General features: G+C 62.4%; 13 protein-coding genes across 13 annotated transcripts; 8 read left to right on the top strand and 5 right to left on the bottom strand.

Moving 5' to 3' along the window:
- Positions 1 to 340: 340 nt before the first annotated feature.
- On the top strand, positions 341 to 1,473 carry RHTO_01723 (copper transporter; the record flags this gene model as incomplete). The annotated part of the gene is made up of 6 exons (XM_016415404.1): positions 341 to 424; positions 517 to 613; positions 691 to 943; positions 1,035 to 1,098; positions 1,208 to 1,266; positions 1,383 to 1,473. 6 exons carry the CDS (start codon positions 341 to 343, stop codon positions 1,471 to 1,473), a joined length of 648 nt encoding a protein of 215 aa, XP_016272782.1.
- A 455-nt stretch (positions 1,474 to 1,928) lies between these two features.
- Positions 1,929 to 2,892, top strand: RHTO_01722 (uncharacterized protein; the record flags this gene model as incomplete). Its single annotated transcript, XM_016415403.1, has 2 exons — positions 1,929 to 2,555; positions 2,650 to 2,892. 2 exons carry the CDS (start codon positions 1,929 to 1,931, stop codon positions 2,890 to 2,892), a joined length of 870 nt encoding a protein of 289 aa, XP_016272781.1.
- Positions 2,893 to 3,278: 386 nt separating this feature from the next.
- Positions 3,279 to 5,496, bottom strand: RHTO_01721 (heat shock transcription factor; the record flags this gene model as incomplete). Its single annotated transcript, XM_016415402.1, has 3 exons — positions 3,279 to 3,721; positions 3,788 to 4,863; positions 4,943 to 5,496. The coding sequence occupies 3 exons, from the start codon at positions 5,494 to 5,496 to the stop codon at positions 3,279 to 3,281; spliced, it is 2,073 nt and encodes a 690-aa protein (XP_016272780.1).
- A 464-nt stretch (positions 5,497 to 5,960) lies between these two features.
- RHTO_01720 (uncharacterized protein) lies at positions 5,961 to 7,882 on the top strand (the record flags this gene model as incomplete). The annotated part of the gene is made up of 4 exons (XM_016415401.1): positions 5,961 to 6,364; positions 6,571 to 6,999; positions 7,238 to 7,566; positions 7,782 to 7,882. The coding sequence occupies 4 exons, from the start codon at positions 5,961 to 5,963 to the stop codon at positions 7,880 to 7,882; spliced, it is 1,263 nt and encodes a 420-aa protein (XP_016272779.1).
- Positions 7,883 to 8,186: 304 nt separating this feature from the next.
- On the top strand, positions 8,187 to 9,914 carry RHTO_01719 (serine/threonine protein kinase; the record flags this gene model as incomplete). The annotated part of the gene is made up of 2 exons (XM_016415400.1): positions 8,187 to 9,062; positions 9,123 to 9,914. The coding sequence occupies 2 exons, from the start codon at positions 8,187 to 8,189 to the stop codon at positions 9,912 to 9,914; spliced, it is 1,668 nt and encodes a 555-aa protein (XP_016272778.1).
- A 444-nt stretch (positions 9,915 to 10,358) lies between these two features.
- RHTO_01718 (phosphatidate cytidylyltransferase) lies at positions 10,359 to 12,926 on the bottom strand (the record flags this gene model as incomplete). Its single annotated transcript, XM_016415399.1, has 8 exons — positions 10,359 to 10,515; positions 10,575 to 10,656; positions 10,718 to 10,853; positions 10,909 to 11,064; positions 11,129 to 11,427; positions 11,481 to 11,632; positions 11,690 to 12,581; positions 12,860 to 12,926. 8 exons carry the CDS (start codon positions 12,924 to 12,926, stop codon positions 10,359 to 10,361), a joined length of 1,941 nt encoding a protein of 646 aa, XP_016272777.1.
- A 217-nt stretch (positions 12,927 to 13,143) lies between these two features.
- On the bottom strand, positions 13,144 to 15,259 carry RHTO_01717 (translation initiation factor eIF-2B gamma subunit; the record flags this gene model as incomplete). Its single annotated transcript, XM_016415398.1, has 8 exons — positions 13,144 to 13,184; positions 13,262 to 13,365; positions 13,447 to 13,658; positions 13,733 to 14,291; positions 14,348 to 14,462; positions 14,521 to 14,689; positions 14,748 to 14,941; positions 14,998 to 15,259. 8 exons carry the CDS (start codon positions 15,257 to 15,259, stop codon positions 13,144 to 13,146), a joined length of 1,656 nt encoding a protein of 551 aa, XP_016272776.1.
- A 440-nt stretch (positions 15,260 to 15,699) lies between these two features.
- RHTO_01716 (bifunctional dihydroflavonol 4-reductase/flavanone 4-reductase) lies at positions 15,700 to 17,292 on the bottom strand (the record flags this gene model as incomplete). Its single annotated transcript, XM_016415397.1, has 8 exons — positions 15,700 to 15,776; positions 15,857 to 16,103; positions 16,161 to 16,281; positions 16,362 to 16,437; positions 16,518 to 16,572; positions 16,633 to 16,714; positions 16,771 to 16,877; positions 16,966 to 17,292. The coding sequence occupies 8 exons, from the start codon at positions 17,290 to 17,292 to the stop codon at positions 15,700 to 15,702; spliced, it is 1,092 nt and encodes a 363-aa protein (XP_016272775.1).
- A 667-nt stretch (positions 17,293 to 17,959) lies between these two features.
- RHTO_01715 (uncharacterized protein) lies at positions 17,960 to 18,874 on the top strand (the record flags this gene model as incomplete). The annotated part of the gene is made up of 3 exons (XM_016415396.1): positions 17,960 to 18,598; positions 18,659 to 18,787; positions 18,842 to 18,874. 3 exons carry the CDS (start codon positions 17,960 to 17,962, stop codon positions 18,872 to 18,874), a joined length of 801 nt encoding a protein of 266 aa, XP_016272774.1.
- Positions 18,875 to 19,329: 455 nt separating this feature from the next.
- Positions 19,330 to 20,815, top strand: RHTO_01714 (long-chain fatty alcohol oxidase, FAO1; the record flags this gene model as incomplete). The annotated part of the gene is made up of 7 exons (XM_016415395.1): positions 19,330 to 19,448; positions 19,542 to 19,643; positions 19,705 to 19,939; positions 20,005 to 20,138; positions 20,203 to 20,361; positions 20,421 to 20,459; positions 20,527 to 20,815. 7 exons carry the CDS (start codon positions 19,330 to 19,332, stop codon positions 20,813 to 20,815), a joined length of 1,077 nt encoding a protein of 358 aa, XP_016272773.1.
- A 263-nt stretch (positions 20,816 to 21,078) lies between these two features.
- Positions 21,079 to 22,888, top strand: RHTO_01713 (L-arabinokinase; the record flags this gene model as incomplete). Its single annotated transcript, XM_016415394.1, has 6 exons — positions 21,079 to 21,117; positions 21,203 to 21,570; positions 21,632 to 21,676; positions 21,740 to 22,466; positions 22,525 to 22,576; positions 22,644 to 22,888. 6 exons carry the CDS (start codon positions 21,079 to 21,081, stop codon positions 22,886 to 22,888), a joined length of 1,476 nt encoding a protein of 491 aa, XP_016272772.1.
- A 260-nt stretch (positions 22,889 to 23,148) lies between these two features.
- Positions 23,149 to 24,551, top strand: RHTO_01712 (zinc-binding dehydrogenase; the record flags this gene model as incomplete). The annotated part of the gene is made up of 4 exons (XM_016415393.1): positions 23,149 to 23,284; positions 23,340 to 23,379; positions 23,441 to 23,673; positions 23,758 to 24,551. 4 exons carry the CDS (start codon positions 23,149 to 23,151, stop codon positions 24,549 to 24,551), a joined length of 1,203 nt encoding a protein of 400 aa, XP_016272771.1.
- A 538-nt stretch (positions 24,552 to 25,089) lies between these two features.
- RHTO_01711 (uncharacterized protein) lies at positions 25,090 to 26,653 on the bottom strand (the record flags this gene model as incomplete). Its single annotated transcript, XM_016415392.1, has 7 exons — positions 25,090 to 25,239; positions 25,301 to 25,565; positions 25,628 to 25,836; positions 25,898 to 25,926; positions 26,007 to 26,142; positions 26,211 to 26,283; positions 26,373 to 26,653. 7 exons carry the CDS (start codon positions 26,651 to 26,653, stop codon positions 25,090 to 25,092), a joined length of 1,143 nt encoding a protein of 380 aa, XP_016272770.1.
- Positions 26,654 to 26,660: the final 7 nt, after the last annotated feature.

The following is a 26,660-nucleotide window of genomic DNA, read 5'->3' as shown; positions in this document are numbered from 1 at the left end:
CCTTCAGGTCCTCGCGCGTACATTTGCCGTCATCAAAGTCGGTGCGCTTAGCGAGGAGCTCAGCGGGCCCTGTGAAATTGCCCGTGAGCTGGCAGGCGTGCTGCAAGGAGGAGAGGGTGCGTACGCTTGAGGGACCCGATGTGGTCGGCACGGAAGGGAGGAGCGAGGTGGGCGGGCACTGCGAGGCGTAGGCGGCGTCAGTAGGGTCACAGTACGGTCTCCGCTGGCTCAAAAGCGCACTTTGAACGAGTTGAGGAGAGTAGCGGTAGCCAGGGCGCGGAAGCAATCAAGGTCAGATATCAACCGCTCACAGCTCACACGCTCGTGCGCTTGCTGAACGATGGATCACGGCGGAATGGACCACGGTGGACACGCTGGACACGGCGGCATGCCCTCAGACTCGCCTCACGCGATGGCTTGCAAGGTGCGCCAACTTCATCTACCGAAGGGACAGGCGGCGTCGCAAAGGCTGCCGAGGGGTGGAGAGCGAGCTGACACGGCTCTCCGTACTCGCAGATGTCGATGCTGTGGAACACAGACCCGGTCGGGCATTGTCTGGTGTTCCCGTCCCTCCAGATCACCCAGTCCTCCGTCCTCCCCTACCTTGCAGCCAGTGAGTGCCGTCCTGTTCGCTTGAAAGCGACCCACGATCACTCCTGGACATCGACTGATTCGTGAACCGTCCCGCAGTCGTCCTTCTCTCGATGCTCTGCGAATACCTCCGCCTCTCCCTCTCCTCCTTCGACCGCGCCCTCCGCTCCAACCTCCGAGGCGGCGCATACCCTCCACCGTCACGAATAGACGGCGCAAGCACACCTCGCCTTGGTACGCCGGCGGGAGGTCTGCGGAGAACGAGCGCACTGGGCTTGCCGACGGATATGAGCGAGGAGGCGTTGTTGGGCGGAGGAGCACATGGGTCGAGGGCGAGGTACTGGGGCGTCGTGTGAGTGGTCCTTCGCATACCCTTGACTGCTCTGCGCGAGCAGGCAGGATGCTCGTCCAGTCGAGGCTCACCTTGCAACCGCCTCGACCAGACGTCTACCCTGGACCGTCCAGCTGCGACGAAGCCTGCACTACGTAGCGCACATCTCGCTTTCGGTGCGTGGCACAGTCCCCTCAATTGCCCGATCCCTTCGCACGCTCGTCCGTCGCTCTCCGCATCGCTCCCCTCTCTGACTTCATCCTTTCTTCTTTCTTCGTCTTGCAGTTCTACATCATGCTTCTTGTCATGTCGTACAACGCGCAGATCATCTTCTCTATCATCCTGTGCGTCGAGCTTCTTCCCTCTTCTCCCTCCGCCAGGCGCACACGATGCAGCCGTCCTGCTCGATTTCGCACCTCATCACATCCTTCTACCCTCGCTGACCCCTCTCCTGTACCAGCGGCGCATTCCTCGGCCACTTCGTCTTCCAGCGAAGCATCGACCTCGGAGCAACTGGGGAGGATGAGCCGAAAGGTCTGCAATGCCATTGAGGCGGGGCGCGCCGCTTGTATGGGTTTCACGGTTGTAGGCGTTACATCGTCTTGGCTGGTCCACTCGATGCCTTCCTCGAAAGCCTCCGCTCGACGACTTTGCTTTCGCCTCCGCTCTTCGCTCCTTGCTCCCGTCTCCTCGCTCCTTCGTGTGTACCTGTCGGAATCTGTATACCGTCCTACTTGTGAGCACCGCTGGCCGGCAAGCTGGTAAAAGTTGGGCGCGCCCTCGAGCCCCTCGTCCGTTGGCAACTCTCTCTCCGTCCTTCCTCTCACTCTGCTCAGCGAAAACAGCGCTGGTCGCATCGCTGCGATACTCTGCTCTGTTTGTGTATCTCTACTGTACCACCGCACCCCACTCCACGCTCTCCAGCGGGCCAGCTAGCCTGACCGCCCGTCTGCTCTCTTCGCCTCATCCATCCCTCGCCCGCCCATTGCGCCGCCCGAACGAGCAAATGCCGGCTCATCAACCTTCAAGCAGTCGCCACCGCCACCGCGCACGCCAGCTCTCCACACATTCAGCCAGCCTGCGTCCGTTCTTCGCCTCGACCCCGGTGGTCTCGGAGACTCCTCCTGCGCTGGCGACTGGAACAGCGGCAGACTCCCTGAACGATCCAACCCCACCTTCTTCAAGCACGGTTCTGACTCGCCTGGCGACCAGTCGACGCCCGACGAGCTCAGCGACCACTTCCCTCAGTTCCTCCTCTCTCTCTAGCACCTTGACGGTGTCCGCCTCCTCGACCACCGCCACCCTCGCGCCGTCCTCCACTCCCTCGCTCTCGTCAACGCTACTGCCGCGGACGACTACTCCGACCCAGTCAAGCTCGTCGACCGTCCGCTTCTCTTCTTCCCTCGCAACGATCTCAACTCCGTCCGGACCTTCGCCCTCGACACTCTCGACTGCCTCTTCAACCAGCCAACCCTCGTCACAGTCCCCAACCCCGAGCCCTCCGACGCAGACGACAAGCAGCCAAGCCCCCGCAGCGACCGCAGCAGACGCCGCCGCCCTTCCAGGTCGCTCGCTCGCCGTCCTACCTATCGGCCTGTCGATCCTGGGCTCGCTTCTCTTCGTCGCTCTCCTCGTGCGTCCTTTCTCATCCAAACCGCTGAAGTAGCCTCCCTTCCGTAAAAAAAGCGAGCTAACCATCTCCTTCGCTCCTCGCTCTCCTCGCGCAGGTCGTCGCCTACATGCTCTACGAACGCCGTCGCTACCGCGCCCAATACGCCGCGCGCCAACAACGCCAAGCCGAGCTGGCTGCAGCAGCCGAACGCGCGTACGGGTCTTCGAGGTTCACGCTTGAGACGGTCGAGGGGGCAGGACAGGGAGGGGCGAGGGAGATGGGGATGGTGGAGGGGTATCAGGAGCGCTTGAGCGGGAGTGGTGGAGGGTCGGGGTTGAGGAGGGAGTATAGGTTGTGAGAAGCGAGGAGAAGGAGGAAGAGGTCTCGCTGGGCGGGACGGTCGTCGTGGTCTCGCGCTCGCTTTGCCGTCTCTATGCGCTTTGACAGCATGCGAATGCTATCCATCACATGCGATTTGCGCTCGTGGAAGAGGAGAAGAGTGCGGGAAAGTCTGTTTGCGAAGGTCAGTCCGACGGCTCGCCTGCTCGTCTCGCGCTTTGAAGGCGCGCAAAAGCGATTGCAAGCGACAAGGAGTACTGATGCGACTATGCGAGACAAAAGCGAGAGATTGCGAGGTATGTACACTGAGGAAACCACGAAAAAAGCGAGCGAGGCGACAACCTTCGCCGTCTCTCCAACAAGCGCTCCAACCTCCCTGACCCGCCCCACTTGCTCAATCATCCACTACTCGTCGTCCCCGTCCTCCTCGTCCTTCAGCACCTCCGCCTTCCTCCCTCCCGCCGGCGCGGCCTTCTTTCTCTTCTTCGCGCCACCTCCCGCTCCGCTGCCCGCCTCCCCCTTCTTCTTCACCGCCTTCGGCTTCAACCTCTCCAGCTTACACCTCTCCCTCCCCTCCTGATCCCTCCAAAACCCCTCATGACTAAACCCCGTCCACTCACTCGCCTTCTCCCCCTCCCTCAACTCCTCCAACACCTCGTTCGTCGACAACCGGCGGAAGGCGTAGATGTTCAGCTGGCGAGCGAGGGAGGAGATTGCGGTGTGACGGAAGAAACGCTTGAGGACTTCGAGGAGGCGCGGGGAGGTGTGTGAGTAGAGGAGCGAGGTGCCTGTGGTGTTCCAGCGGATCACGTCGGCGTAGGAGGGGTTCGAGAGGAGATGGTGGAGTTCTGCCGCGCGAGCGAGGGGGTCAGAGCCGGAGCGGTGTGTGGGAAGGGGGGAGGGGGAAGACGCACTCGAGATGAACGGCGTAGCGACTTCTGCGCCCGCCGGCTGAATTGGGGCGCTCGCTCCCGCCGCCGCCGCCGAAGTCGAAGCGACCGACCCTCCCGCGACCGGTGCGAACCCCTCTTCCTCCCCTTCGTCCTCGTCCTCCAGGGCTCCGCCCGCCCCGCTGGATTGGACTCGCTTCCTCTTCCTCGGCCTGCCCATCTCTCCACCGCCCGCCCCTCCAGCCTGCGCCGCCGCCGCGGCCGCAGCAGCAGCCGAAGCCAACTCCTCCAATCCTTCCAATCCTTCCAATCCCCCCAAGGCCGCGACAGGCATAGGCATGGGCATGGGCAGTCCGGAGGGAGCGAGCGGGGGAGAGGAGAACCCGAGGCCTATTGGGCGGGAAGTGGAGGGCTGAGTGCGGGCGGAGGATGGAAGAGGTGGAGGCGGAGGAAGGAGGACGGGAGAGTCGAGGTTGGGGCGGTACGAGGTGCTCGCGCCTGCATAAGGGGAGAGAGGCACACCGTACGAACTCGAAGCGAACGGTGTGAAGCCCGAGCGAGGGGAAGGAATTCCATACGCTCCTGAACCGCTTGCGAACGCAGCTGCCTCGAGCGCCGAGAGTGGCGAGAAGGGCGTTTCGGGACTGGGGAGGCGGAAGCCTGAGGGTGTATTGAAAGGGAGGGGGGTGTGGGTGCTGGGCGAATGTTTGGGTGGGTAGGAAGTCGAAGCGAGAGGAGGGGGAGGGGGGTGGAAGAGTGCCGAGCTGGTGAGGGATAGCGGGCTCCCGCTCCCACGCCCGCTGCCGCTGGTCGAGCTCCCAAGCGAGCGAGTAAGCGTCTCAGGCGAAGGAGCGATCGAGTAGTCGGTGTAGGCGAACCCAGCCGCTCCTTCTCCCTCCACGACTCCCGATCCGCCCATGGACGCGCACGCGCTGCGCATACTATCGACGAGCGAGGGATGTGCGTGCGGAGCGAGAGGTGCGGGTTGTTTCTTCGGCGGTGGAGAGGCAGGAGGAGGAGGGGCGGGAGATCCGGCGGCGAGGACTTCTGCGACGCTGAAAGTCGGGTTGAAGAGTGGGCATGACGAGGCGGTGTATGGGCTGCATGCGAGTGGGTGTCAGCCTAGCGCGAGGGAGGTCCGGATAAGCCGCCTCGAGGAGGAGAGGGAGCGGGACGCACCACTGAATCCGGACCTCCTGCTGCTGTGGCTGCTTCTGCGGCTCCTGCTGTGTGCCTCCCTCGCCCTCCTGCGTCGTATCGCGCGGCTGCATTGTCACACCAAGCCAGCCTGTTCCGCCGGATAGCCGGACAAAGTGATGAGCACTCGAGGCGTCGGGAGGAGACGAGCGAGAGCGGGACGAGTGTGCCCGCGTGCGTCGGCAGTCTGCGCGAGTCCAGCGAAGGGTCCAGCTTGAGCGAACAGATTGAAGAAAACAAGGAGAACGAGTCCGGCGAGCGAGCGAGTGAGGATCTTCGCTTGCTCGGTCCAGCGAGAACGAGCGAACCCTCCTCCAGCTCCTTCGACTCGAGCGACTTGACACAGCGCGAGCAGCAGCACTGACGAGGAGCACACGACCGACCGCAGGGTGCACGAGCGAGGCGGGCACGAACCAGCGCGTGTCGGGGAGCGAGCGAGCGGGGAGGAGGGCGACGTTGAGGGCGAAGGAGGGTGGGCGGACAGCGTAGAGGGACGGGGGCGGGCGTGCATTCGAGTCGCACAGGAGCTCGGACATGGCTGTGTCACGCAGGCGCAGACCAAGACGAGCTGAGCGCGCTCGAGCAGCATCGACATCCTCCTCGCTCCTCAATCTCCGGCATCTCGCACAACGCCGCTGCACGAGCTTGGCTGCCCTCGATTCATGCTCATCGAGACAGACGCGCTGCCGTCATCGCGAACCGCCTCTTGACCCTTGAGCAGACTAGAACCCGCGCCTCCTCCATCGCGCCCGGAATCGCCTCCAAACGGACGACCACAACGGGCTCAAGTTCCTTGCTCCCGTACACGCCGCTGACGTCGCGCATTCCACCCTCTCGAAACGAAAGACACCCCCGTTCCTCTGCTGCTGCTGTCTGAAGCCGACATTCCTCCTTGACGCCAGCGCGGAATGCTCGATGTTCGTCCGCTCTCTTCGCTCCTTTCTGCGTTGCGAAGGATCAGGAGGGCATCTCAAGGGTGCTTGACGCGTCTTGCGCGAAGATGGAGTCCAGGAGAAGAGGGAGAGAGGCGGTCGTCACGCTCGTTCTCGCTCCTGCCTCCTCCTGCTCCGCCGCTTGCGCTCCTCCACCAACTCGACCCCAGAACCACGCCGACGTTTACAGTACCCACGCCGCTCGCTCTCCCGCCCGCGAGCTCTCCTGCCCCGGCGCACGCGTACAAACGCGCGACGAGTTGGAACCCACCAACCGAACCGCCGGAAGCCCGGTCGTCTCCAAACCGCTTCCTTCGTCTCGGTTCTCTGTGTGTTCGAAACTCACTGGCTTCCAGACCGTCGAGTTCGAGGGAGGAGGTGGACCGCGGCATCGCTCGCTCGTTCCCCTCGCTCGAGGCTACGATTCGCGACGGACTTCCGGCCCCTTTGTCGTGTGTGTCGGAATGAAAGGGTGCGTTCACGATCAATGCAGGCGAGCCAAAGTATGCTACAGTGCAGGCTAGAGAGTGGCGGGAGTTGGGCGGGAGAGTTTCATTGGACGGTCCTCAACCTCCTAAGGCCTGATCCTCGACGCTCGCTCGTTTGGAGGCTGAACAGCTGGGCGGCATGATGAGCCTAGGATGAGCTGTATCGTTCTTGCCCAACTCGTCTACGAAGCGGGAGACGAGAGAGAGGAGATAGAGCGGAGGAGAGGAGGGGACCTTCGCAAAACGTTCCTCCTCGTCCTCCGCCGCTTCCTCCTCTACAAGACCGTACCGCATGGCCCGCGCCACATCTCATCAAGCCTCAAGCCAAGCCGCGGGTCCACTCTCCTCCCTCGTGCTCGCTGTTCCCGCCCAAGAAGCTTCCGCTCGTCGAACGAACGAGACCCCGCTTGCCGCTCGTCCGGCGTGCTCGTTCCTTCCGATCATTGATGCCATCAAACCCGGGTGATCGAGCGTGTGTTGTGCTTGTCGGTGAGGATGCCGGGTGGGTGCATACAGTGTCGAGATGCGTGAGGGTGAGCGAGGCCGTGAGGAAGAAGCTGAGTGTGGTTGTTGGACCGTCCAAGCAAGCGAGGAGAATCGTTCGTCCGTCCGTTCGAAGGTGGGCCTTATCACATTGGGGTGCTCCGCACAGCACAGCAGGCACCCCCTCGCTTTCGAACGCAGTTTCGACGCGTGCCATGGGCAGGGGTGCCTCGAGGGGAGAGTTTGGCGTTGCGCTGCGGGTGCATGACCTTCTCGATCCTCTGTCCTGGCACACTTCTGCGCGTCTCTCTTGCTCTCTCGCATCGACACTTCGACGGGCGACCAAGTCGACCCGCGACCCGTTGGCGACGCAGAGCAGAACCCGGGACCTGCCCCCTTCGAGCACTTGAGTGGCCGCCAGCGATCGCCCCTCCAACTCCGGCTTCCGCCCGCAAACCACGACACTCTGCACGTTGTCCGCCCTGCACTCACACGCCCGCTCGCTCCGCTGCCAACGACACACTCGCACGACGAGCGGCTTCGTGCGCGACACTCGAGAACGGCTTGCTTGCGAACCCCAGTCTGACCCCGCGCCCATCGCCCATTAACCCCGCACGCTCGACAGCATCGGCGCCAGATCCTGCGCTCAGCCAGCCCCAGCCCAGCCAGCCCTTTGTCCTCGTCCGTGCGTCCCAAAGAGCGGGTGAGTGAGCCCTCTCCAGCGCACGTCCCGCTCCATTCACCCGACGACGGGGTGCGTGCACCCACCCTCGAACCCGCACCCAGCCCCTCCCTGCTCGACCGGCGCGACTCTCGATCCTCGACTTGAATTGGGCGCGCGCACGAGCAAACCGGACGAGCTGCCCGGCGTGAACGACGGACGAGGCGCTGACATTCCCTCACGAACCCGGAATCCAGATCCGACCCTCCCCCTCTCTCTCTTGCCTCCCCTTCGTCTCGCTATCGTCGCATCGTCTCTCGTTCCTTCACTCGCTCGACAACGAAGACACTCTTGCTAGACGTCACTGAACGACCTTTGCACCACCCCATTGACCTTGCGTGCGTTCCCGTTGTCCCTCCTCTTCTTCCCTTTCTTCTCCCCTCGATCAAAGGACGACGCCGTACTGAGTCGCGCGTCTTTTCATGACCACCAGCCTTTCTTCGACATTCGTTTTCTAAGCGCATCGCCGCCTTGACCGCCCGCCCGACACTCCTTTCCCACGCTCGCTCATCACCCCGTGCGTCCGGCCCCTTTCATCCTCGATGTCCGTGGAACGTCCGCCTGACTGACGCTCTGCTCGTCCTCATGCTCGCAGTCTCGCCATGGACGCTTGCCTCGTTGCGCAACCCGTACGACAGCCGCTCACCTTCACCACGCCCTCGTTCGCCCAGTCCCGCATGGACAAGGGCGCTCGGCCCGTCTCGATGTCGATCGCTTCCTCGTCGCACGCCACCGCTTCGACGTCCAGCAAGCCCTACGGCGTGCAGACTCGCTCCTCGAACGCAGGCGCGAGGGCAGACCACTACCTCGCCGCGTCGCCGTTGACACCCTCCTCGCCTCATTCTCCCGCCGCCTCGTCGTCGTCGATCCACCTCGCCACCAACCGCGACGATGAACACATGTCCGACGCGTTCGTTACGCCTCCTCAGGCGTCGAGGACCGCCTTGCGACCGCTCGATATCGACATGTCTCCCACTGCCGCAGCGAGTGCGCGCCTCCCTTCGAAGAAGGGCAAGTCGAAAGGCTTGCAGAGGCCCGTCATGCCCCTCACCCCTCCCTTGACACCTCCCTACCTCGACCAAGCCGCGCTCCTTCCCTCCCTCTCGTCGCCCACGCCCACGCCCGCAGCAGCTCGACCGACCACCGTCTCCGGCCGCGCACTCGCCAACCACGCTCTCCACCCCCTCTTCGCATCCACCTACACGCTCTGCGACGAACTCGGCGCAGGAGGATTCGGGTTCGTCGTCCGCGCCGAACGCAACCACGACTCGCGCTCGGTCGCAGTCAAGTTTATCGAGCGCGCAAAGATTCCCTCGCACGGCTGGGTCAAGTCGAGGTCGTGGGGTGACACGCCCGGGTTGACGCAGCCTACTGGACCCAAGTTGGTGCCCATGGAGGCGTTCGTCTTGAGGAGTATCAGGCACGAGGGAGTCGTCGCTTTCATCGACTTGTTCGAGGACGACAAGTACTTTTACCTCGTGAGTTCGGGTCCTCTACAGTCTCGACGAGCACGAGCTGACGGAGCGGTACGCGCGCAGGTCATGGAACACCACGGCTCGCCTTGGCAGATTCCCGAGAAGCACAGCGGCGAGCAGCAGCTCGTCGGTCCTCCGTCGCCGTCGTCCGCCGCCATGTCGCCCACCTTGACGTCGAGCTGGCCGCGCCTCGCGCCAGGACAACAGACGGTGACGCCCACCTCGTCACCGACCATGTGCTCGTCCCCCCTGCCCGACTCGCCCGCCTCGTCACCGACGTACCTCGCCCCTCCGCGCCCTCCGCCCATGATGCGCCGCAGCTCGCACGACCTCTTCGAATGCATCGAGCAACACAGCCGCTTCGACGAGCGGACCGCGAAATACGTCTTTGCGCAGATCGTCGAGATCGTCCATGCACTCCAACAGATGGGTATCTGTCACCGCGACATCAAGGACGAGAACATCGTCATCACGCACGACTACCGCGTCAAGTTGATCGACTTTGGGTCGGCAGTCATCTTTGACCCGCGCCAGCCTTCGCCCGCCTACCACCGCTTCTTCGGAACGACGTCCTTTGCGGCTGCAGAGATCCTCCGCGGAGAGGCGTACCAGGCCCCTCCAGCCGAAGTCTGGTCACTCGGCGTCCTCCTCTCGATCCTCGTTACAGGCGAATGCCCCTTCTCCGACGCCGAAGCCGCCAAAGCCGGTCGGCTCTCGAGACCCAAGATCCGCGTCCAGCCAGAGATTGAGCACCTCTTGCGCGCGTGCCTCGAAGTCGACGTCTCGAAGCGTATCTCGGTCGCGCAGATCAGGCGCCATCCCTGGCTCGCCGACATCTACTCGCGGCGCTCCTGACACCGCCTCGAACACCTCCGACTCGCTTCTTGTTCATACCAGCCTCTCGCGTACATAGGCTCCTCCCTCACTCATTCGTTTTTGCACTGTTGTTCCACGTTCGTTCCACACACTCTCTCTCTTGCATTGCCTTCGCGCCCATCCGTACCCCCTCACGCATCGATCGTCTCACATCCATCAGATCCTCCTCTTATCGCTTTGCATATGTAGCCATACCCACTCGCTTTGACTCCTTGCGTTCTCGCACACTCACTCGTCCGTAACTTCCTGCGTGCAACGCAACGATCCGTTATGAGCTGCATTCCCTTTCTTGCTCGCACGCTGGAGAGAGATAGGACGGCTTATAACGGCTTTTGCAGAACTATACGACTATCGACGAGCTACTCGAGAGAGAGAAGCCCAACCAACTCCCTTCCTCCTCCTCCCGTCCTCCCTGCGGGAGGCTCACCAAGGCTTCGTCGCCTTGACGCCCTTCTGCATGAGAAACCTGCTCAATTCACCAAGCAGCTCGACCTGCTGTTCGGTCGTGAGGTGCGTCGCGATGGTGGCCATGACCGAGGTGGGCGTGATGTAGGATTCGCGGACGAAGGCCGAGTAGTAGCTGTGGCGCGAGGAGCTGTCAGCGATGGTTGGCAGAGCGAGCGAGGCGGAGGGACGTACACGAAGGTGAAGATTCCGTTGATGAACTGGCAGTCCATGCGGTCGGTCAAGCCTCCGTGTCCAGGGATCGTGTCGCCAAAGTCTGCGCGCATTACTCGGTCAACTGCCGTCTTTGAACACTGCGGGAGCAGCGCGAGACACACCCTTGATGCCGAAAGCGCGCTTGAAGCCCGAGGCGAAGAAGCCGCCGAAGGGCGCGACGAGCGAGGCGAACGCTGCGAGGACGACCGAGTGGAGCTGGAACGGAGCCCACGGAATTGAGGTGATGTGATGGCGGGTCTGCGAAGGCGAGCGATCAGCTGCGGCTCAAGAATTGACGAAGGACGAAACGCACGATGGGCGCAAGGAGGTCGGTGAGGGCCGACGGAAGAGGGAGCTCGTGCCACTCGAAGCACGGGTTCGGCTTGCACTGGACGCGGCTGAAGACGTTCGTCGAGAGGTCTTGGGCGGGGCAGATCATGTAGTTGTACCGCATGAAGATGGTCGCCCACTGCGCGAGGTCAACGAGCGTCAGCCTGCGGGCGCTCCAAGGGCCCGGAGAGAGCGATACTGACAACGTAGGCGAAGAGCATCGTGAAGAAGAAGGCGCCGACGAAGCCCTCGACCGTCTTCTTCGGGCTGAGCTTGATGAGCTGGTGACGGCCGAACGCCATTCCGAAGACGTAGGCGGCAATGTCATTGATGATGACGAGCGCGACGGGAACCCAGAACCAGATCATGCCCTCGAGGATGTTGTTGACGATGAAGTGGCTCGAGACGACGATCAGGAGGAGCGACATGTGGATCCAGCCGAAGAGGCCGAACTGGCGGCGGAGGCTGCTGCGGTTTAGGGTCGCGACGAAGCTAACGAAGCCTGCGACGTGGAGTGTTAGCATGTTCCTCCTGAGCCTGTAAGAGGGGACGAACCGATCGTGTAGAGGCCGAACGAGATGAGGCGGTGATGTTGCGAGAAAGAGTACGCCGTCGGGAGGAAGGACGCCTGGAGCGTGAGGACGTGCTTGAAGTAGTAGATGAGCGATTCGCCGTAGAGGTAGTAGTTCGTGACAGCGAAGAAATACCTGGCGGACGAGCGGTGTTAGCCTGCGCTCCGACTCGTACGGGAACTCGGCACACACCAGGCCATCTGCCTGCTCCACCTCTCGCGCTGCTCCTTCCTGCCCCTGCGCTTCGCCTCCTTCTCAGGCGTCCTCGTCATTTTGCCCTCCTCCGTGACATGCGCGCCCGAATACCCGACGTCAAACAGGTTCGTCAACTCCTTGAAGACCATCGCTTGGATGACAAAGATGAGGGCGATGACGTAGACGTGACCCATGAGGACGAGGCCGATCGCTCCGCCTGCGAGCACGAAGCCCCAGACCGTGCGGGTGATGATGGCCTGGATCTTCTTCTTAGGGTCGTGGTCGGCGCCGGTGTAAGCCTCTTTGGGCTTGTCTCCCTCAGCGGGGGCGGCGGGTGTAGGAGAGACGGCGCGGGGAGTGGCGGGTTTGGGCGAAGTCTGCGCGCTTGCCGCTGAAGTCTCGTCCTCGTCCTCGTCCGACTCATCATCCTCGTCCTCGTCGTAGCCAGCGAGCGAATCACCATCCGTAGTCGACTCGGGCGCGCTGGGCGGCTGGGCGAGCCTCGACAGCGAGGACGCAGCCTTCGGCTCTTCCCTCTCAACGGCCGGCGCAACAACCTGGACGACCGGCTTGGCCGCCTTCACCGTAGCCTCCTTCACTTCCTCAGCCTTCTCCTGCACCTGCTCCTTGACGCCGTTCGCCGTCTGCTGGATCTGGACTTTGCTGGGGAGGGCGGGAACGGGAGGGATAGCCGAGACGGAGGGAGCGAAAGAGGCGTCGCTGTCGGTCGCCGCTTCCGAGTTGAGATTGTTGGACGAGCCCTGCTTGCGCAGCTTGGCACGTTGGCGAGCGAGCGCCTTCTTCGAGGGCGTAGTAGGAACAGGTGGGGAGAGGGTAGCTGGAGGAGGGAGTTCTTCGTCGCCCGAGGATTCGCCGGCGTCGAACGCGACTGTAGCGCAGTGATCTTGTTAGTTCGTGTGTTCTGCATTCGCTCAGTCCAGCCTGCCCTCCGCATCGTGCTTGAGAAAGTAGCCGTCCTCCTCGACGAACAGCGATGCCTGTCCGCACGTTGCGCGTCCCGGCAAGTCCCGCCTGGGCTTTTCCTGCTTCACAGAGCTCTTCTGCATCGATCCCACGCGTGTACCACCACCCGCGAGGCCTGCATCGCTCCATGCGACGAGATGACGATGGACGGCGAGATGAACAGGAGCGCTAAGCGAGACTCACGGGCGTCGAAGCGGGTCTTGCTGGCGACGTCTGGCCGTGTGACCGAAGCACTCTTCCCGCGAGCCATAGCTGGTAACGGAGCGAGGAGAGTAGCGGGAGCGAAGGGAGCGTGTGAAAACCGAGTTGTGATCCTCTCGAAGCCCCTCACTTGTATTCAGCCATTACAAACCGAGTTACCGCTTACGAGGGAGTCTTGCTTCCAACGAAGCCAGAGAGAAGGGCAAAGAGAAGATGCTTGAACGAGAAGACGGAGAGCGAGGTCTATTCCAACGCTGCCGCGCCTTCTAGTCGACCTCGACAACCAGCTGCTCGCCCTTGAGTTGCGCTGTAGCAGCCAATTCGACGGGGTTGTCAGCGTGTGCGCACTCACATCGAGAAGAGGAGGCGGGGACGCGAACTCACAGTCAAAGTCGACAATGACATCCCGCCCGATCTCGCAGTCCTTGAGCGCTGCTCGGTCGCGGATCTGCACGCCGTTCGAGACGACGCAGTTGTCGAGCTTGACGCTGTGAGAGAGAGTGTCAGCAACGATGAGCCCATCCCGCAGAGGCTCGAGAGAGTCCAGGACTGAACGAGCGCGAACTCACTTCTCGCCGATGACCACGCTGTCCATGATGACACAGTTGGTCAACTTGGACCCCTTGCCGACGATCGTGTTGCGTCCGACGATGCAGCGCTTCATGCCGACCTTCTCGCCCATGTTGCTGTAGACGGATGGGTGGAGGTGCGAGTCGGGCGAGAGGAAGACGCCGGACGGAGTCGAGGTTGGTGGCGGTGATGGAGGGAGGAGCTTGAGGGCCTGTGGATAGTAATCAGACGCGCGCGCGAGTGTCAGTAGCGTTCGAAGCGGAGAGCGGCAGGAAGCGAACGCACCGCCCGGTTGATCTCGACAAACCCGCCGACCGAGTTTCCCCTCGCTGCAAACCCATCCGCCTGCTTCCAAATCACAATCTTGCACCCTCCTGCACCCGCTCGTGCGCTCGCCGCACTCGTCTTCCGTCCGCCCAGTCCCGCCGCCCATTCCTCCCCGGCTCCTGCGTCTGCTCCAAGATCAGGCCTCCACGACGCTCGGGAGACGAGCGCAGGAGTATTTGCGCCGGTTTGAGGGATCGACATCTCCCCTCCCGTTCCAGGCGCGACGATACCCAGATCCTTCCTCGCGATGCCCGCAGGTCTCTGCGTCGTGCTCCGACCCATCGCAAGCGCGTCTTCCCGTGTCGATGAGCTCTTGAGTGATGAAAGCGCGCCGAGTTGGTCGCGGCCTTTGTGGCGCCAGGAAAGGCGGGAGAGCCAGCCTGCGAGAGTGGGGAAGTCTTCCATGTGTCGCAGGCGGCGGGAGTAGTTGGGCGAGGTGAGGATTGGGAGGAGGAGGGAGGAGCAGATGTAGAGCTGGGTAGGGAGGAGGGAGGTCGTCAAGGTCGGCGAGGGGAACCTGCGAGGGCAAGCGTGAGCAATACGCTTCGCGCGAACTGGGTGGAATGCACGCACTTGGCAAGCAAAGATGTCCGCAGAGAGATCTCGTCGTCGTCGTAGTCGTCCATCTCGCGCACGTCCAGCAGGGTGGATGTCTTTCGGTCGTAGATCGTCAAGATCTCGGGCGGGCCTGCACGACGGGATGTAGTCAGCGATTATTCTCCCCTGAAGCAAAGCGTGTCGCGCACCGTCCTTGCGCGCTTCAGCAACATTGCCCGCTGCCCGTTCCGAGAAGAGGGTGGTCAAGAGGTTGTCGTCCGAGCGATGGCGGTCGAGAAGCGAGGCGAGCGAGATGGTCGGGTTGTGGACGTTGGCGGGCGAAAGGAGGAGGTCGCAAGGAGCGAGGATGAAGTCGGTCTGCCCGAAAAGCAACAGTCAGCGGGCGAAGCTGAGCAAGATGAAAGTCGGGACGAACGGTAATCAATCGCTTCTCCGCCGCCCACATGAGTACCCGCACAACGTTCTTCGCCGCGATCTCTTCAGGAATTTCCTCCAGCTCGACTTTGGCGGAAGGGCTGGAGGTGTTGCTAGTCGAGGGAGCAGAGCGGCGGGCTCGGAGGTGGTGTGCGACCGGCTTCAAGATGGAAGTCGGGGCGAGTACGAGGATGTCTGTGCGAGCATGATCAGCTTTGACGCTCGCTCGACGCAGCTGGACGAGTACTTACCAAAGACACCCGCTTCCTCGACCCGCTCAAGTACCCAATCAATCATCTTCTTCCCCGCAACCGGCAAGAGCGCCTTACTCTGCCCATGTCCCCTCCCATGCGAGCGCAATCCAGCCGGTTTCGCGTCCTCCTCGTCCGATGTGAGGTCTGCAGCGGGCTCGACGAGGGGAAAGAGGTCGACACCGAAGCCGCAGGGGATGACGGCGCGGAACTGCGCCTTCGGCAGTTGTTCCGGCAAGAGTGGGTTCGGGAGCATGGACATCCTGGCTGGCTGGGAGGGGTTGTCGCGCTGTGGGAGACTTTGGTCGAGGCGAGAGCGATGAGGATGAGGGGGTCGTTCTACGGGCGCTGGACGGTCAGTGCGAGTAAAGCCGCACGTCTGGGAGCTACTCACTGCCTACCAAAGCCCTTCTAACCCGAACAAGCCAGCGACAGCGACACGAGGAGTCAAACCCTCTGCTCCTCGTTCCTTCGCCCAAGCCAGTGCGCTCGCTCTCGACGGGAAAGGCCCACTGAGGCTCGAACAGACTCGCTGGGATACTCAGACGAGCGTCCGTAGCCGCCTGGCTTTCCCGGCTTCTTTCCGGCTCACTCCTCCTCCTGCTAACAACGCGGACTGAAGATGCGATTCTCAATGCTACAATGGCTGATGTTACGCTACAAGCACTCCTTCCTCCACACGCTCCTTCCCCAGTCTGTCCATCACACCTGGCCCGCGTCATGCATCAATTCGAACACCTGGTCCGCAAACTCGCCGACGTATTCCTCGAGAGGTTGGTCTGCGAGTGGCCCACTTCACCAATCAGTTTCGTCGCTGCTGAGAGAGAAAAAAGAGAGTATCGTCGGCTCGCTGACGCACACTTGAACCCGAGATCCCTCTCGACCCTCCCGCTCTCCCATCCGTACTCGCCTCTCGCCTCTCCACCCTTCTTCTCCTTCACCAGCTTCTTCAACTCCGGCCTCTTCTCCCCGACAATGCGTGCCACCTCGTCGAAAGAAGCGCGGTGGCCGATCAGGAGGTAGCGTTTGCCGTTCGTGGTGTGGGAGAAGGAGGTCGCGGCGAGAGCGTGGGCGTGGGCGACGTCGTGGAGCGAGACGAAGGCGGGCTACAAGGACCTACACTGTCAGCTTATGCGAGAAAGAGGGTAAGGGGGCGGACGTACAGGGTTGAGCTCGCCATCGCCGAACAAGACCTGCGCTGCTGCCGCGACGCTCGAGTGAAGCTGCGAGACGGTCTTGACGCCGGGCGTGCGGTCCCTTCCGAGCGCGACAGCGGGTCCGAAGCTGTTCGCCAAGGAGCGTTGCTTAGCGCTCCTCCGATTTCCGAAGAAACGTGCGCGAGCGCGAACGAGGACGGGACTCACGTGCAGAACGTCATGTCGGGCTGCTTCTGCTCGATGTAATCCCAGCACGCGCGCTCAGCGAGAGCTTTCGAGGCGCCTGGGCAGCATCCGTAAAGCGGAGTCAGCGCGAGGAGTCTATATGCGACTCGCTGCGAGACTAGGTAGCGAGGGACGTACCATAGACGAGACTTGCGCGGTGCGGAGAAGGTGGAAGACGGACAGCTTGGTCGTACTACGGAGCGAAGACAAGTTGAGCTAGTGTTGGAGAGGGAGAAAGCGGGAGAGAACGCACGGTGATCTTGTTCCAGCTGTCCTCCGTCAGCGTCAAGTGCGGGTCACGCTCGAGGTCCTGGAGGTCGACGAATGCGGACAGCCTGCGATCTGGTAAGCATTAGCCGCACTTCTCATGCGGGAGAAGCTGAGGACGCACGAAGTCGTGAGGACGAACGACTGGACTGAGGCGGACCTGGCGGCGGAGCGGAGGATCGAGAGGGCACCATTGATCGCCGGCTTGAGGATCTCGTTCTCGGGGTCGTCCTGTCGACGCGTCGAGCAGATGGTCAGCCTTCCTATCCGTGTCAAGCACCTGACGCTTCGACAGGCGAAGCGAGGATGGCTGACGGACCTTGAGCGTTCCAGGCATCGGACTCGCCGCATGCACGACCGCATCGCACCCAAGCACCGCATCGTCGAACGCGCCCTCCTCGCTCATGTCCCTCTCGAGCGTCCAGTACTCGATCCTTCCCGGCTCGTACATCTTCCCATACGTCTCCTCCCAGTCCTTGATGTGCGTTTGCTGTCGGAGGGCGAGTCGGACCGAGTGTCCGAGCGAGAGGAGTTGCAGGGCGATGGAGGAGCCGATTAGCCCGCTGGCCCCGGTGACGAGGACGTGGCGGGGCTTGTGAGGGAGTGCGGGCTGTGTGCCGGTCGAGGTGTGGCCTGTGAGTGGCATCGTGCAAGTCGTGTGAGCGGGGAAGGGAAGAGAGAGCGGGGAACGGGAGGGCAGGATCGCCGGGGAGGGTCGAGAAGGTACAGGCGGGACGTCGCAGTGCGAGATTGAGCGGCAGTAGAGGAGCGGGAGAGCTAGAATTTTGTCCGGAGTGCCTTGAAGCGGTGTTCGACGCGCGAGAGAGCGAGAGAGTGCGCGAGACGTGGTTTGAGGGCGAGGGGAAGGGTGGGACCATCACTCGCGCCCGTTCGCAAGGAGCCGATGAGCCTACTCATAGACTTCTGAAAGCATCGAGGTGCCTGTCAGCGCCGTCCAGCCCCTTGTCGTCGAGAGCGAGTCGAGTTGAGGGACGGGGAGAGAGCGGGCGAGACGGGCGACGACAGAGGAGCGGGGCGGGTTGGACAGCATCAGCAGTATCTGGCTATCAGTGCCGTGCTCTTACTGAGCGTTCGCGGCCTCTCGCTCGAGTTGAGCGCACCGAGGCAACCTGGCGAAGGTAGAGAACGCGAGAACGGGTTTGCGCCTCCCACACCAGCTCGTTCGCCGCAGAGACTCGTTCGAACAGCTTTCAAGAGCCTCAGTAGCCTCTCTGCTCAGCCTGTCGAAGCATCCGTCCCGCCAGCGCCCGTCTCGCTCTCCCCCACCTCCTCATCGCTGCCGACTCGCAAGAATGCCCTCACTCGCCCAATCGCCCGAGCAGCACCTCGCCCAGCTCTCGAGCGCTCTCTCGACTCTCACACGCACGCGCCAAGCAATCCCCTCACTCGTTGCATCCGTCTCAGCTCCTCTCGCACCCCTCGACCGCGCAAACCTCTACCGCTCAGCATCAGCCGAGTGTCATGCGGCTATCAAGCAGCTTGCTGAGGAGTTGAATCGGCTCGAGGATGTATTGAAGGTGGCGGAGGAATCGGAGAGGAAGGATCCGCAGGGGATTGTCGTGAGGCCGGTGTCGAAGAGGGAGCAACCGACGGCTGTCAAGGGCGCAGATCCTTGGCAAAGGGTGGGAGAGATACTAGGAGGAGCGGCGGGGTCGGCGGACGCGAAGGGGAAGGGCAGGCAGTCGTACCGACCTCGCTTCGACGTCCCTTCCTCACCTCAAGCGCTCGCCGACCTCGCTCGACGATGGCAGGCGGAATATCCGCGAGTTAGGATTGAACTGGTGGGCACAGCGAATGCGGAACAGCGGCAAATGACGGTCACGCTGCGTGGCGTCTTGCGGGCAGTCGTTAAGTTGCGATGGGAAGGGCGAGAGCAGGATTTGCGCGCGTGTGAGACAGACTGGGTCTGCGTCTACAGCTTGAAGGAGGATGTGAGTCGCTCCGAGCACATTGGATCGAGCGAACTGCAGACTGACGTTTTCCTCCTCCAGCGACCGCCGTACCTCCCCTCCTGCTTCTCCCTCTTCCAGTCTCTCACAAACGACGCGACGGACATCATCGACCGGTGTCGGCAGCGGCGAGCAGAAGGCGAACGAGTCGCGAGCGTCGAGGAGTTGCTAGTGCGTGGATCCTCATCCTCCACCTCGCGAGTCTGGCTGACCGCAAGGGAGCAGGCTTTCTTGTCAGACCCGCCACTGCCGTTCTGAAATGCTCGCGCCACTGTACCTGCCACACAGTGCTGCAGCCGCGCCCGAATCACCCGCCCGTGTCTGCCAGCTCACCCGATCGCGCTTTCGCCGTCTTGCGCGTGCGCCTCTGCCTGCGCCATCGCCCAACACGACACGGCGACTCCGACGAGCATTCGCTCCCGCTTCGAATCCGAAGCGGCGAAGGCGGAGGTCAATACAACCAGCATTACCCGCCGCCCAAGTAATGATCCGATAATCGTCGGAGTCTGCTCGGCCGAGTTGGGTTGATCTCCCGCCGGCTATCCTGCTCACTTCGCTTCTCTCCCTTCCCGCTTTACTTGCTCTTTCTTCGCTTCTCACACCTCGTACGACTCGCCGCGCCGAAGAGTCCCGCGCTCACGGCCTGCCTCTCACCTGACCCTCTTCCGCCTGCCTCTTGCTTCACACCGATAAGCCCGCAACTCGCACCCACCATGCCTTCCATCGCTCAAGCGCCTCTCTCAGTCCCCCGTATCAACCTCCGTGACTTCTCGGCCCGTCGGGAAGAAATCAAGGAGCAGCTTATGTCTGCGGCGAGCGAGATCGGGTTCTTGTGAGTTTCCTTCGCTTTTGCTCTTCGGCAAGAGGGAAGGGCTACTTGCTCTCGCTCTCCTTGAGTAGGTGACTGACCAGGTAGTGCGCGCAGTACGCTCGTCGGCCACGAGATCTCGCTCGAGGAGGTCAACAAGGCGTTCGGGCTTGCCGAGCGCTTCTTCGACTTGCCCACAGAAGTCAAGCAGAAGTACCCGTACGTGGCCCTCTCGCTCCCTCCAACGCTTCGAGTCGAAGGTTAACCGCTCAACCCGCAGCTGGTCTCCCCGCAACCAAGGCTACGAGTCCAACCAACAGATCCGGCCCAGCACCGGCTATCCCGACCCGAAAGAATCATACCAAGTCGGTTTCCAGCGCACGGAGGAGCAGGAGGCGCTTTGGCCGACTGAGGAGGACTGCCCAGGGTTCAGGAGGGAGACGGAGGAGTTTATGCGCAAGGTGCAGGGGTTGAGCGTGAAGGTGATGGAGTTGTTTGCCGAGGGTCTTGGACTGGTGGGTCTCGCTCGACCCCCTTCATGACAGGCATTGCAGCTGACGAACGCCTACCCCGTACCTAGCCTGCCAACACCTTCACGGAGGGAACCGTCGCGCCGGAAGGAACTGACAAGGCCGACTCGATGTCGACGCTGAGGCTGCTCAAGTACCACGACTGCGAAGGGAAGGACTTTGGCGAGGGCTACATGCGCGCCGGGTGCGTCCGCTTCCGCTTTGCTCGTCAAGTCTGCCAGCGCGAGACTGACCTGCCGTCCTTGCAGCGCTCACGCCGACTTTGACGTCATGACTTTTCTCTTTCAACGCAAAGGTCAGAGCGGACTCGAGCTCTGCCCCGGGCGAAAGATCTCGACCGAGTTTGGGTACGGCGATACCTGGGTGCCCGTCGACGTCGAGGAGGGCGCGATTGTCATCAATGTCGGGTCCGCCGCGTTCTCTGAAGTCGCACTAGGGCGAAGCTCATCTGAATTCACTTGCGCAGCGACCAGCTGATGAGGTGGTCTGACGACCGCCTGAAGAGGTGCGTTCCAGCTCCTTTCTCTCGCACTCACCAATGCACTGCAGCTGATCATTTCTCGACTATGCAGCACCTTCCACCGCGTCCGCTGCCCTCGTCCAGGTGAATACCAAGGGGCGCGCTACTCGATCGGTTTCTTCAACCAGGCTCGCCGCGACACCGTCATCCAAGGACCCGCCAAGGCGTACCCGAAGATCACGGGCGGCGAGTTTATTGCGCAGGCGATGAAGCGCAACTTTGAGGCAGCGCAGGCGAAGGCCAAAGCGAAGGCGTACGAGATCTCGCAGGAAACGATCGAGGCGAACAAGGGCTTTGAGGTGTCGGGGACGGGGTTGGCACCGGTCAAGGCGGCGGCGTAGCACTAATAAGGGACGAGGGATCGCGAGTGTAGGTCGTGAGGGGCAGGAGGAACGGAGGAAGGCTTTCCCGCCTTCGAGTAAGCTGGCTGCCGCTTCCTTCGTAGGGTTTCGTTCATGTACTGGTACAAGCTGTCGTTCCAGTCAGTCGTACTCCCATTCGTCCCGTCTCCGTGCGAGTTGATAGCCATCTCACCCTTCCGATAGCCTTCGCGCTCTCTCTCGCCTCGTCCGCTATCTCTCGCTGTTCTCGCTCGCTCGTTCTGATGCGCTTCGCTTTCTACGTCAGTGGGCATGGCTTCGGGGTACGTCCACCGCTTCCCAGCGCCGGACTCGCTTCTCCCCACTCCGCATCGCCAGCTCACCGCGCCGTTCCCACACCGGTCACAGCACGCTACACGCGTCGCAGCAGTCACGACAGAGCTCCTGCAGGCAGGACACGAGGTCACAGTCGTGACGAACGCGCCCGAGATCCCCTTCGCCAGCATCCTCCCGCCATCCGCGCTTCCGGCCGCCGCTCGGGACGTCGCGAATCCTGGTCCCTCGAGCGCGCCACTCAAGCGGTACGCCACCTACAGGAAGAGGAACGTCGACGCGGGAATCGTACAGCCTAAGGCGTACGATGTGGACCGGCGAGCGACGTACGAAGTGTTGAAGCGCTTCTTGGACGCGAGGGAGGAGACGTTGGAGGAGGAAGTGGCCTGGCTGAAGGAGGCGGGCATGGACGCTGTTCTGAGCGACGCGACGTTCCTTGGCTGGTGCGTCGCTTCTCGCGAGAAGACGCCAGGACGAGCTGACCCGAACTCTCGCCTCTCGCAGTGCGGCTGCCGCTGGAGCTGGCATTCCAGCGATCATTATCTCTAAGTGAGTTCATTCGAAACTCATGCGCGGCGGGCTCAGATGGCTGATCAACGGTCCCTCCGCCAGCTTCACCTTCGATTCGTGCTATTCCTATCTTTCGCATCCCTCCCTTCCCTCCTCGACATCCGCCGAAACTCTCGAACCGCCTCTTGATCCTGCGATACTCGATCCTCTCGTCGACCAGACTATCGCCGACTACGCCTGCGCCTCGCTCCTTCTGCGACTACCAGGTGTCATCCCCTTGCCCGCCTTCGATTCCGACGTCCCCATGCCTTCCGGGCGGTGGGTGAGCGACGACCGCACGACATTCGTTCCAGAGATAGAGGCTATCTTGTCCCGCCCGACTTCGACTATCCCTTCCGCTCAACGGGGGCGCACGGTCGTCGACGTTCCCCTCATCGTCCGTCCTCCTTCACCCAGCGCAAATATGCCCGAGTTCCGCCAAGATTTGCTCTCTTCAATGGGCGTCCCCGACTACCTCCTTAACTCGAAGGTCCTGCTTGTCTCGTTCGGCGGCCAAGCCATTCCTCGACCACGCTCTCGGCCTCCCTCTCCCCTCTCCTCTCCAATTCGCCGTTCCACCTCCGCCACCTCCAGTCTCTCGCTCGACGTTCCGCAGAACGAGCGGAGAGAAGCAGGGCTGCTGCCGAAGGGATGGATCGCCATCGTTACCGGCTTGAGCGGCGGCGACAACGCCATTCGGGATGACTTGCCGTACGGGTTCTTTGCGAGCGAGAAGGACGTCTATGTGCCAGACCTGACATGGGTAGCGGATTGTGTGCTCGGGAAGCTGGTGCGTACGAGTTCGCCGTCACTCGAACGATCGTCTTGCTCACATCTTGCATGCGCAGGGCTATGGCACCTGCTCCGAAACGCTCTCCTGCCGGACTCCTTTCATCTACGGTGCGTCATTGAGCTCGAGTACCGCCGGACGAGTCATGCTGACACTCTCGCCCTCTCTCTGTTGCAGTTCCTCGCCCGCTCTTCGTCGAAGAGTTTGGTCTCAAGCGCCTCATGCAAGCACGCGGCATCTCTCTCGAGCTCGACCGCGCAGACTTCGAGGCAGGACGGTGGGAATTCCACATCGAGGAGGCGTACGAGCAAGGCAGGGCGGCGAAGGAGGAGGCGAGGAAGTTGGGTTTCGTCGACGAGCGCGCGGGAGAGGTCATCAGGAAGGAGATCGAGGCGTTTATGGAGCAGTGGCAGGGGAAGTAGAAGCAGTAATGTATCTAGACGGATTGATACACCGTCTCGCAGCCGGTCGAGGAGAAGGTGAGTCTCGCTCATGCATCACGTCTTGCTGGCTTGTGTGGCTCGCTCGGCGATTCCTACGACGCTGTTACACTCGTCTGGCTGCCTCAAGCTCGCCTCGCTGCTTTCCTGCGGCGCCGTCACACCCGCCTTGACCTCCGCGGCAGTCGAGAGTCCCGCTCTCTCCCTCCTTCGGCTCACTCGTACCGCTCATGACGACTCCGATGGCTCCCTCCTTCTTGCGCAAGACTTCTGACGGCTCGCCCGCCACGCCTGAGCGCTTCCGCTGCGCCGTCTTCAAGTCGCAGGGTGCTCCGCTCGAGTTGACCACGGTCGACTACCGCAAGCCTGGCAAGGGCCGTGAGTCGCCTCAGCGCCCTCCTACGACGCTCACTGACGCTGTCGACACCCACAGAGCTCGTCATCAAGGTCCACGGCACGGCGCTCTCCAACAAGTTCGTACTTCCCCTCGTCTCGCTTCTGCGTGCAGCATTGACGCTCCCCGCCTGCCCGCAGCGACGCCATCTCTGAGCACGGCCTGCTCAACATGTACGCGACGTTCCCGAGGACGCCCGGCATGTACGCGGTCGGCGAAATCGTCCAGCTTGGTCCGGGAGCTGTCGAGGGCGGTTCGACCGGCGGCGTCCTCTCGGCGCTCCTCTCGAGGCTCACGATCGGCAAGACGAAGGAGAAGGAGGGCGAGGAGCCTGCCGTCCACCACCGCTTCAAGACGGGCGAGAAAGTCATCAGTGCGTCTTCCCCGCTTGACCTTCTCAACGTCGACTCGAGCCGACCCTCACGCTTGCACACGCACTCTCGTTCACTCTCGACAGTCTCCGCCACGCACCAGTGCTTGGGCGAGTACTGCACCGGCCGCGCCGAGTCGACCTGCCCGCTCATGGACAACTGGCCCATGTTCGAGCAACTCGTCGTCGCGACGTTCGGCGGCAAGGTCCTCGACGCCTACGAGCGCCACGCCGAAGAGTGGGACCGCAAGTCTTCGGACGAGCGCCGCGTCCTCGACGACAACAACGACAGGATCGGCTTCGCCGGCGACGGCTGCATCGTCGTCCTCGGACAGGGCGGTTACGCCAGCCTTGCGTACCACCTCCTCAGGGCCGAGGCTCGCCGCGACGAGCGCATCGTCCTCGTCTCGACCTCGAAGAAGCACCGCCCGGACGACTTTGGCATGCCGTCGGAAGACTACCTCCTGGTCGGCCAGGAGGGTCTCGTCGACGCGCTTCGCAAGATGGGCGGCATCAAGCTCGCCATCGCCACGGACCAGCCGCACGAGGGCGCCGTCCAGATGCTCGACGCGATGCGCTACGGCGGCGAGATGGTCCCGCTCACGCTCCACGAGGACGGCAAGATCGAGCGCCCGATTGCCCACCTCATCGCCCGCTCGCTCGTCGTCCGCGGCCCCGTCGACCTCCACAGCTCGTCGATGCACCGCGCCCTCCGCATTTGCGAGAAGCACGGCCTCGACCGCCACGTCTCGATTCGCAAGTTCGCCTTCACCGAGGAAGGCGTTCGCGAGGCCTGGGATGCGACCAAGAACCAGAGGGACGACTTCTCGGCCAATGTCGTCGTCTTCGACACCCAGGGCGAGTCGAGGCACGCCGCCTGAAGGAGGACCGATTCTGTGATTCGCTTGGACTTCTCGTCTACTCTCCCTTGCTTGCCTATTCCTCCGTTCCCACCCGCTTGTACTCGCTTGACTACATGGAATGCAATCTGTCGCCTATACTTTCGCAGAGAGACCAAATCGAGCGGAAGCCAGCTCTTGCCAGCGTCTCGCTTCCTTCAGTTCGCCTTCATCGAGGAGGGCGTTCGCCAGGCCTGGCACGCGACCAAGAACCAGAGGGACGACTTCTCGGCCAACGTCGTCGTCTTCGACGCCCAGGGCGAGTCGAGGCACGCCGCCTGAAGGAGGACCGATTCTGTGATTCGCTTGGACTTCTCGTCTACTCTCCCTCGCTTGCCTATTCTCTGGTTCCTCTCCCGCTTGTACTCGCTTAACTACATGGAATGCACCCTGTCGCCTGTACTGTCGGTGAGAAACCCAGTCGAGCGGAAGTCTGCCTCGTGCCAGCGTCTCGCTCCCTTCTCTCGACGTCTCGCGAAGGTGTGCGTTACTTCCAATACATGATCCGCAGATAGAAACCTCAGTACGCGAAGGTACCGGCGTCTCCGCAGTCCACGAGGATTGACTTGCCGCCCATGCGCTTGTACAGGTTGAGAGCGGCCACCTGGGCGTTCTGCACGACGGCGCGCACGGCGGGGTTGGCGGGGCACTGAGCTTGGGTGTAGACGGTCTGTGTGGAGGATAAAGCTGGTTGGGAGTGGTTCAGAACGAGGACGCGAGAGAAGACGGACCTTTTGAGCACACGCGGTCGACTGAGCGAAAGCCGTGCTGGTAATCGTCGTTGTCGGGGTGGCGAGAGTGTTCGTAGAGAGCACGGTAGACGTCGTGAGAGGCGTCGGCGCGTTCTCATACACCGTCGCAAGCGGAGCGGCCGCGGCGTGGTAGACGGTGGAAGCGAGGGTGACGAGCGGCGTAGGCGCGTACTCCGTTTGGGTGTCCGTCACCGTCGCGAGAGGAGTTGGCGCATCGTTGGTGACGGTTACAGTGTCTCCAGCCCTGCGTCGGTAGGCAAAGATCAGCGGAAGTTCGTGAAGAAGGATCGGCTGGATTCTACGCACGTTACGGTGGGTGTAGGCGCTTCGTCGTAGTAGGTGTCCGTAACGTCCACCTCAACCTCGGGCTGCGCCAACGTCACGGTCTCGAACTGGGTCACCGTGGACGTCGCTTCGCCATAGAAGAGGGTGTAGTCCCGCTTCATGCGGTGACGGCCAGGGGTCAGGCGAGTCATGGAGGTGTAGGTGTTGGGGCAGCAGCTGGCGGGGAAAACCTGTTGCAGAAGGCCGAATATCAGTGAGAGGAAGTGAAGGGCAAGATGAGGCTCGCCTCACAAGGCGGAACGTCGTGCATGCGGCGTAACCTGCATGCGGAACGTAGTATGAAGCGTCAGGTATAGCACTCGGTATCCTGTGGATATGCAAAGGTCGAAAGATCACGCACCGGTCGAAACGGTCTGCACCGCCGTCAAGGTGCTTGTCGGCGGCTCGTCATTGACGACCGACGTCTCGAAGACCGTGGAAAGGTCCGGTGTTTGTGTAATGGTGGCCGTCTGGGTGGGAGGCGTCGTCGTGACATCCTGCACGTTGGAACCGAAACGGGATGGTCAGCAAGGATGCTTCCACTCCTCGCAGACGGGAGACTCGCCTCAGGCGTGTAGAGCGTTGAAGTGTCAGGCGTGATCGTCTGCGTCGCCTGGACGTGGATCGTCGAGGTTGCGCTGTGGACGGAAGCAAGGCAAGAAGGCGAAGGAGCCGAAGAAGGAGGTCAGCCGGCTACGATCCGTGCAGGAGGATGGGCGGAACTTACGGCGTCCTGTAGACGGTACTCATCGGTGGAACGGTCACGGCGACGGGAGTCGTCGTGCCGCCGTCGACTTCGAAGTACTGCGTGAAGTAGTCGGGCCCGAGGTCGATGTCGACCTCAACGGTCTCGGTGACGATGCGAGTGGTACTTGGCACCGTGACCACGACGCCTCCTCCGCCGCCGCCGCCGCCGCCGCCGCAATCTCCCTGCGCCTGCCGGTAGCAAAGAAGAGGTGCTGCTTGAGCGAGACCGACGAGAGCGAGGAGCGCGACCTGGCTGGCCATCGTGTGG

Source organism: Rhodotorula toruloides, assembly GCF_000320785.1.
Source record: "Rhodotorula toruloides NP11 unplaced genomic scaffold Scaffold14, whole genome shotgun sequence".
Classification (NCBI taxonomy): Eukaryota; Fungi; Basidiomycota; class Microbotryomycetes; order Sporidiobolales; family Sporidiobolaceae; genus Rhodotorula; species Rhodotorula toruloides.
The sequence above is the reverse complement of the archived record's forward strand: the minus strand, read 5'-3'. Positions and strand labels throughout refer to the sequence as shown.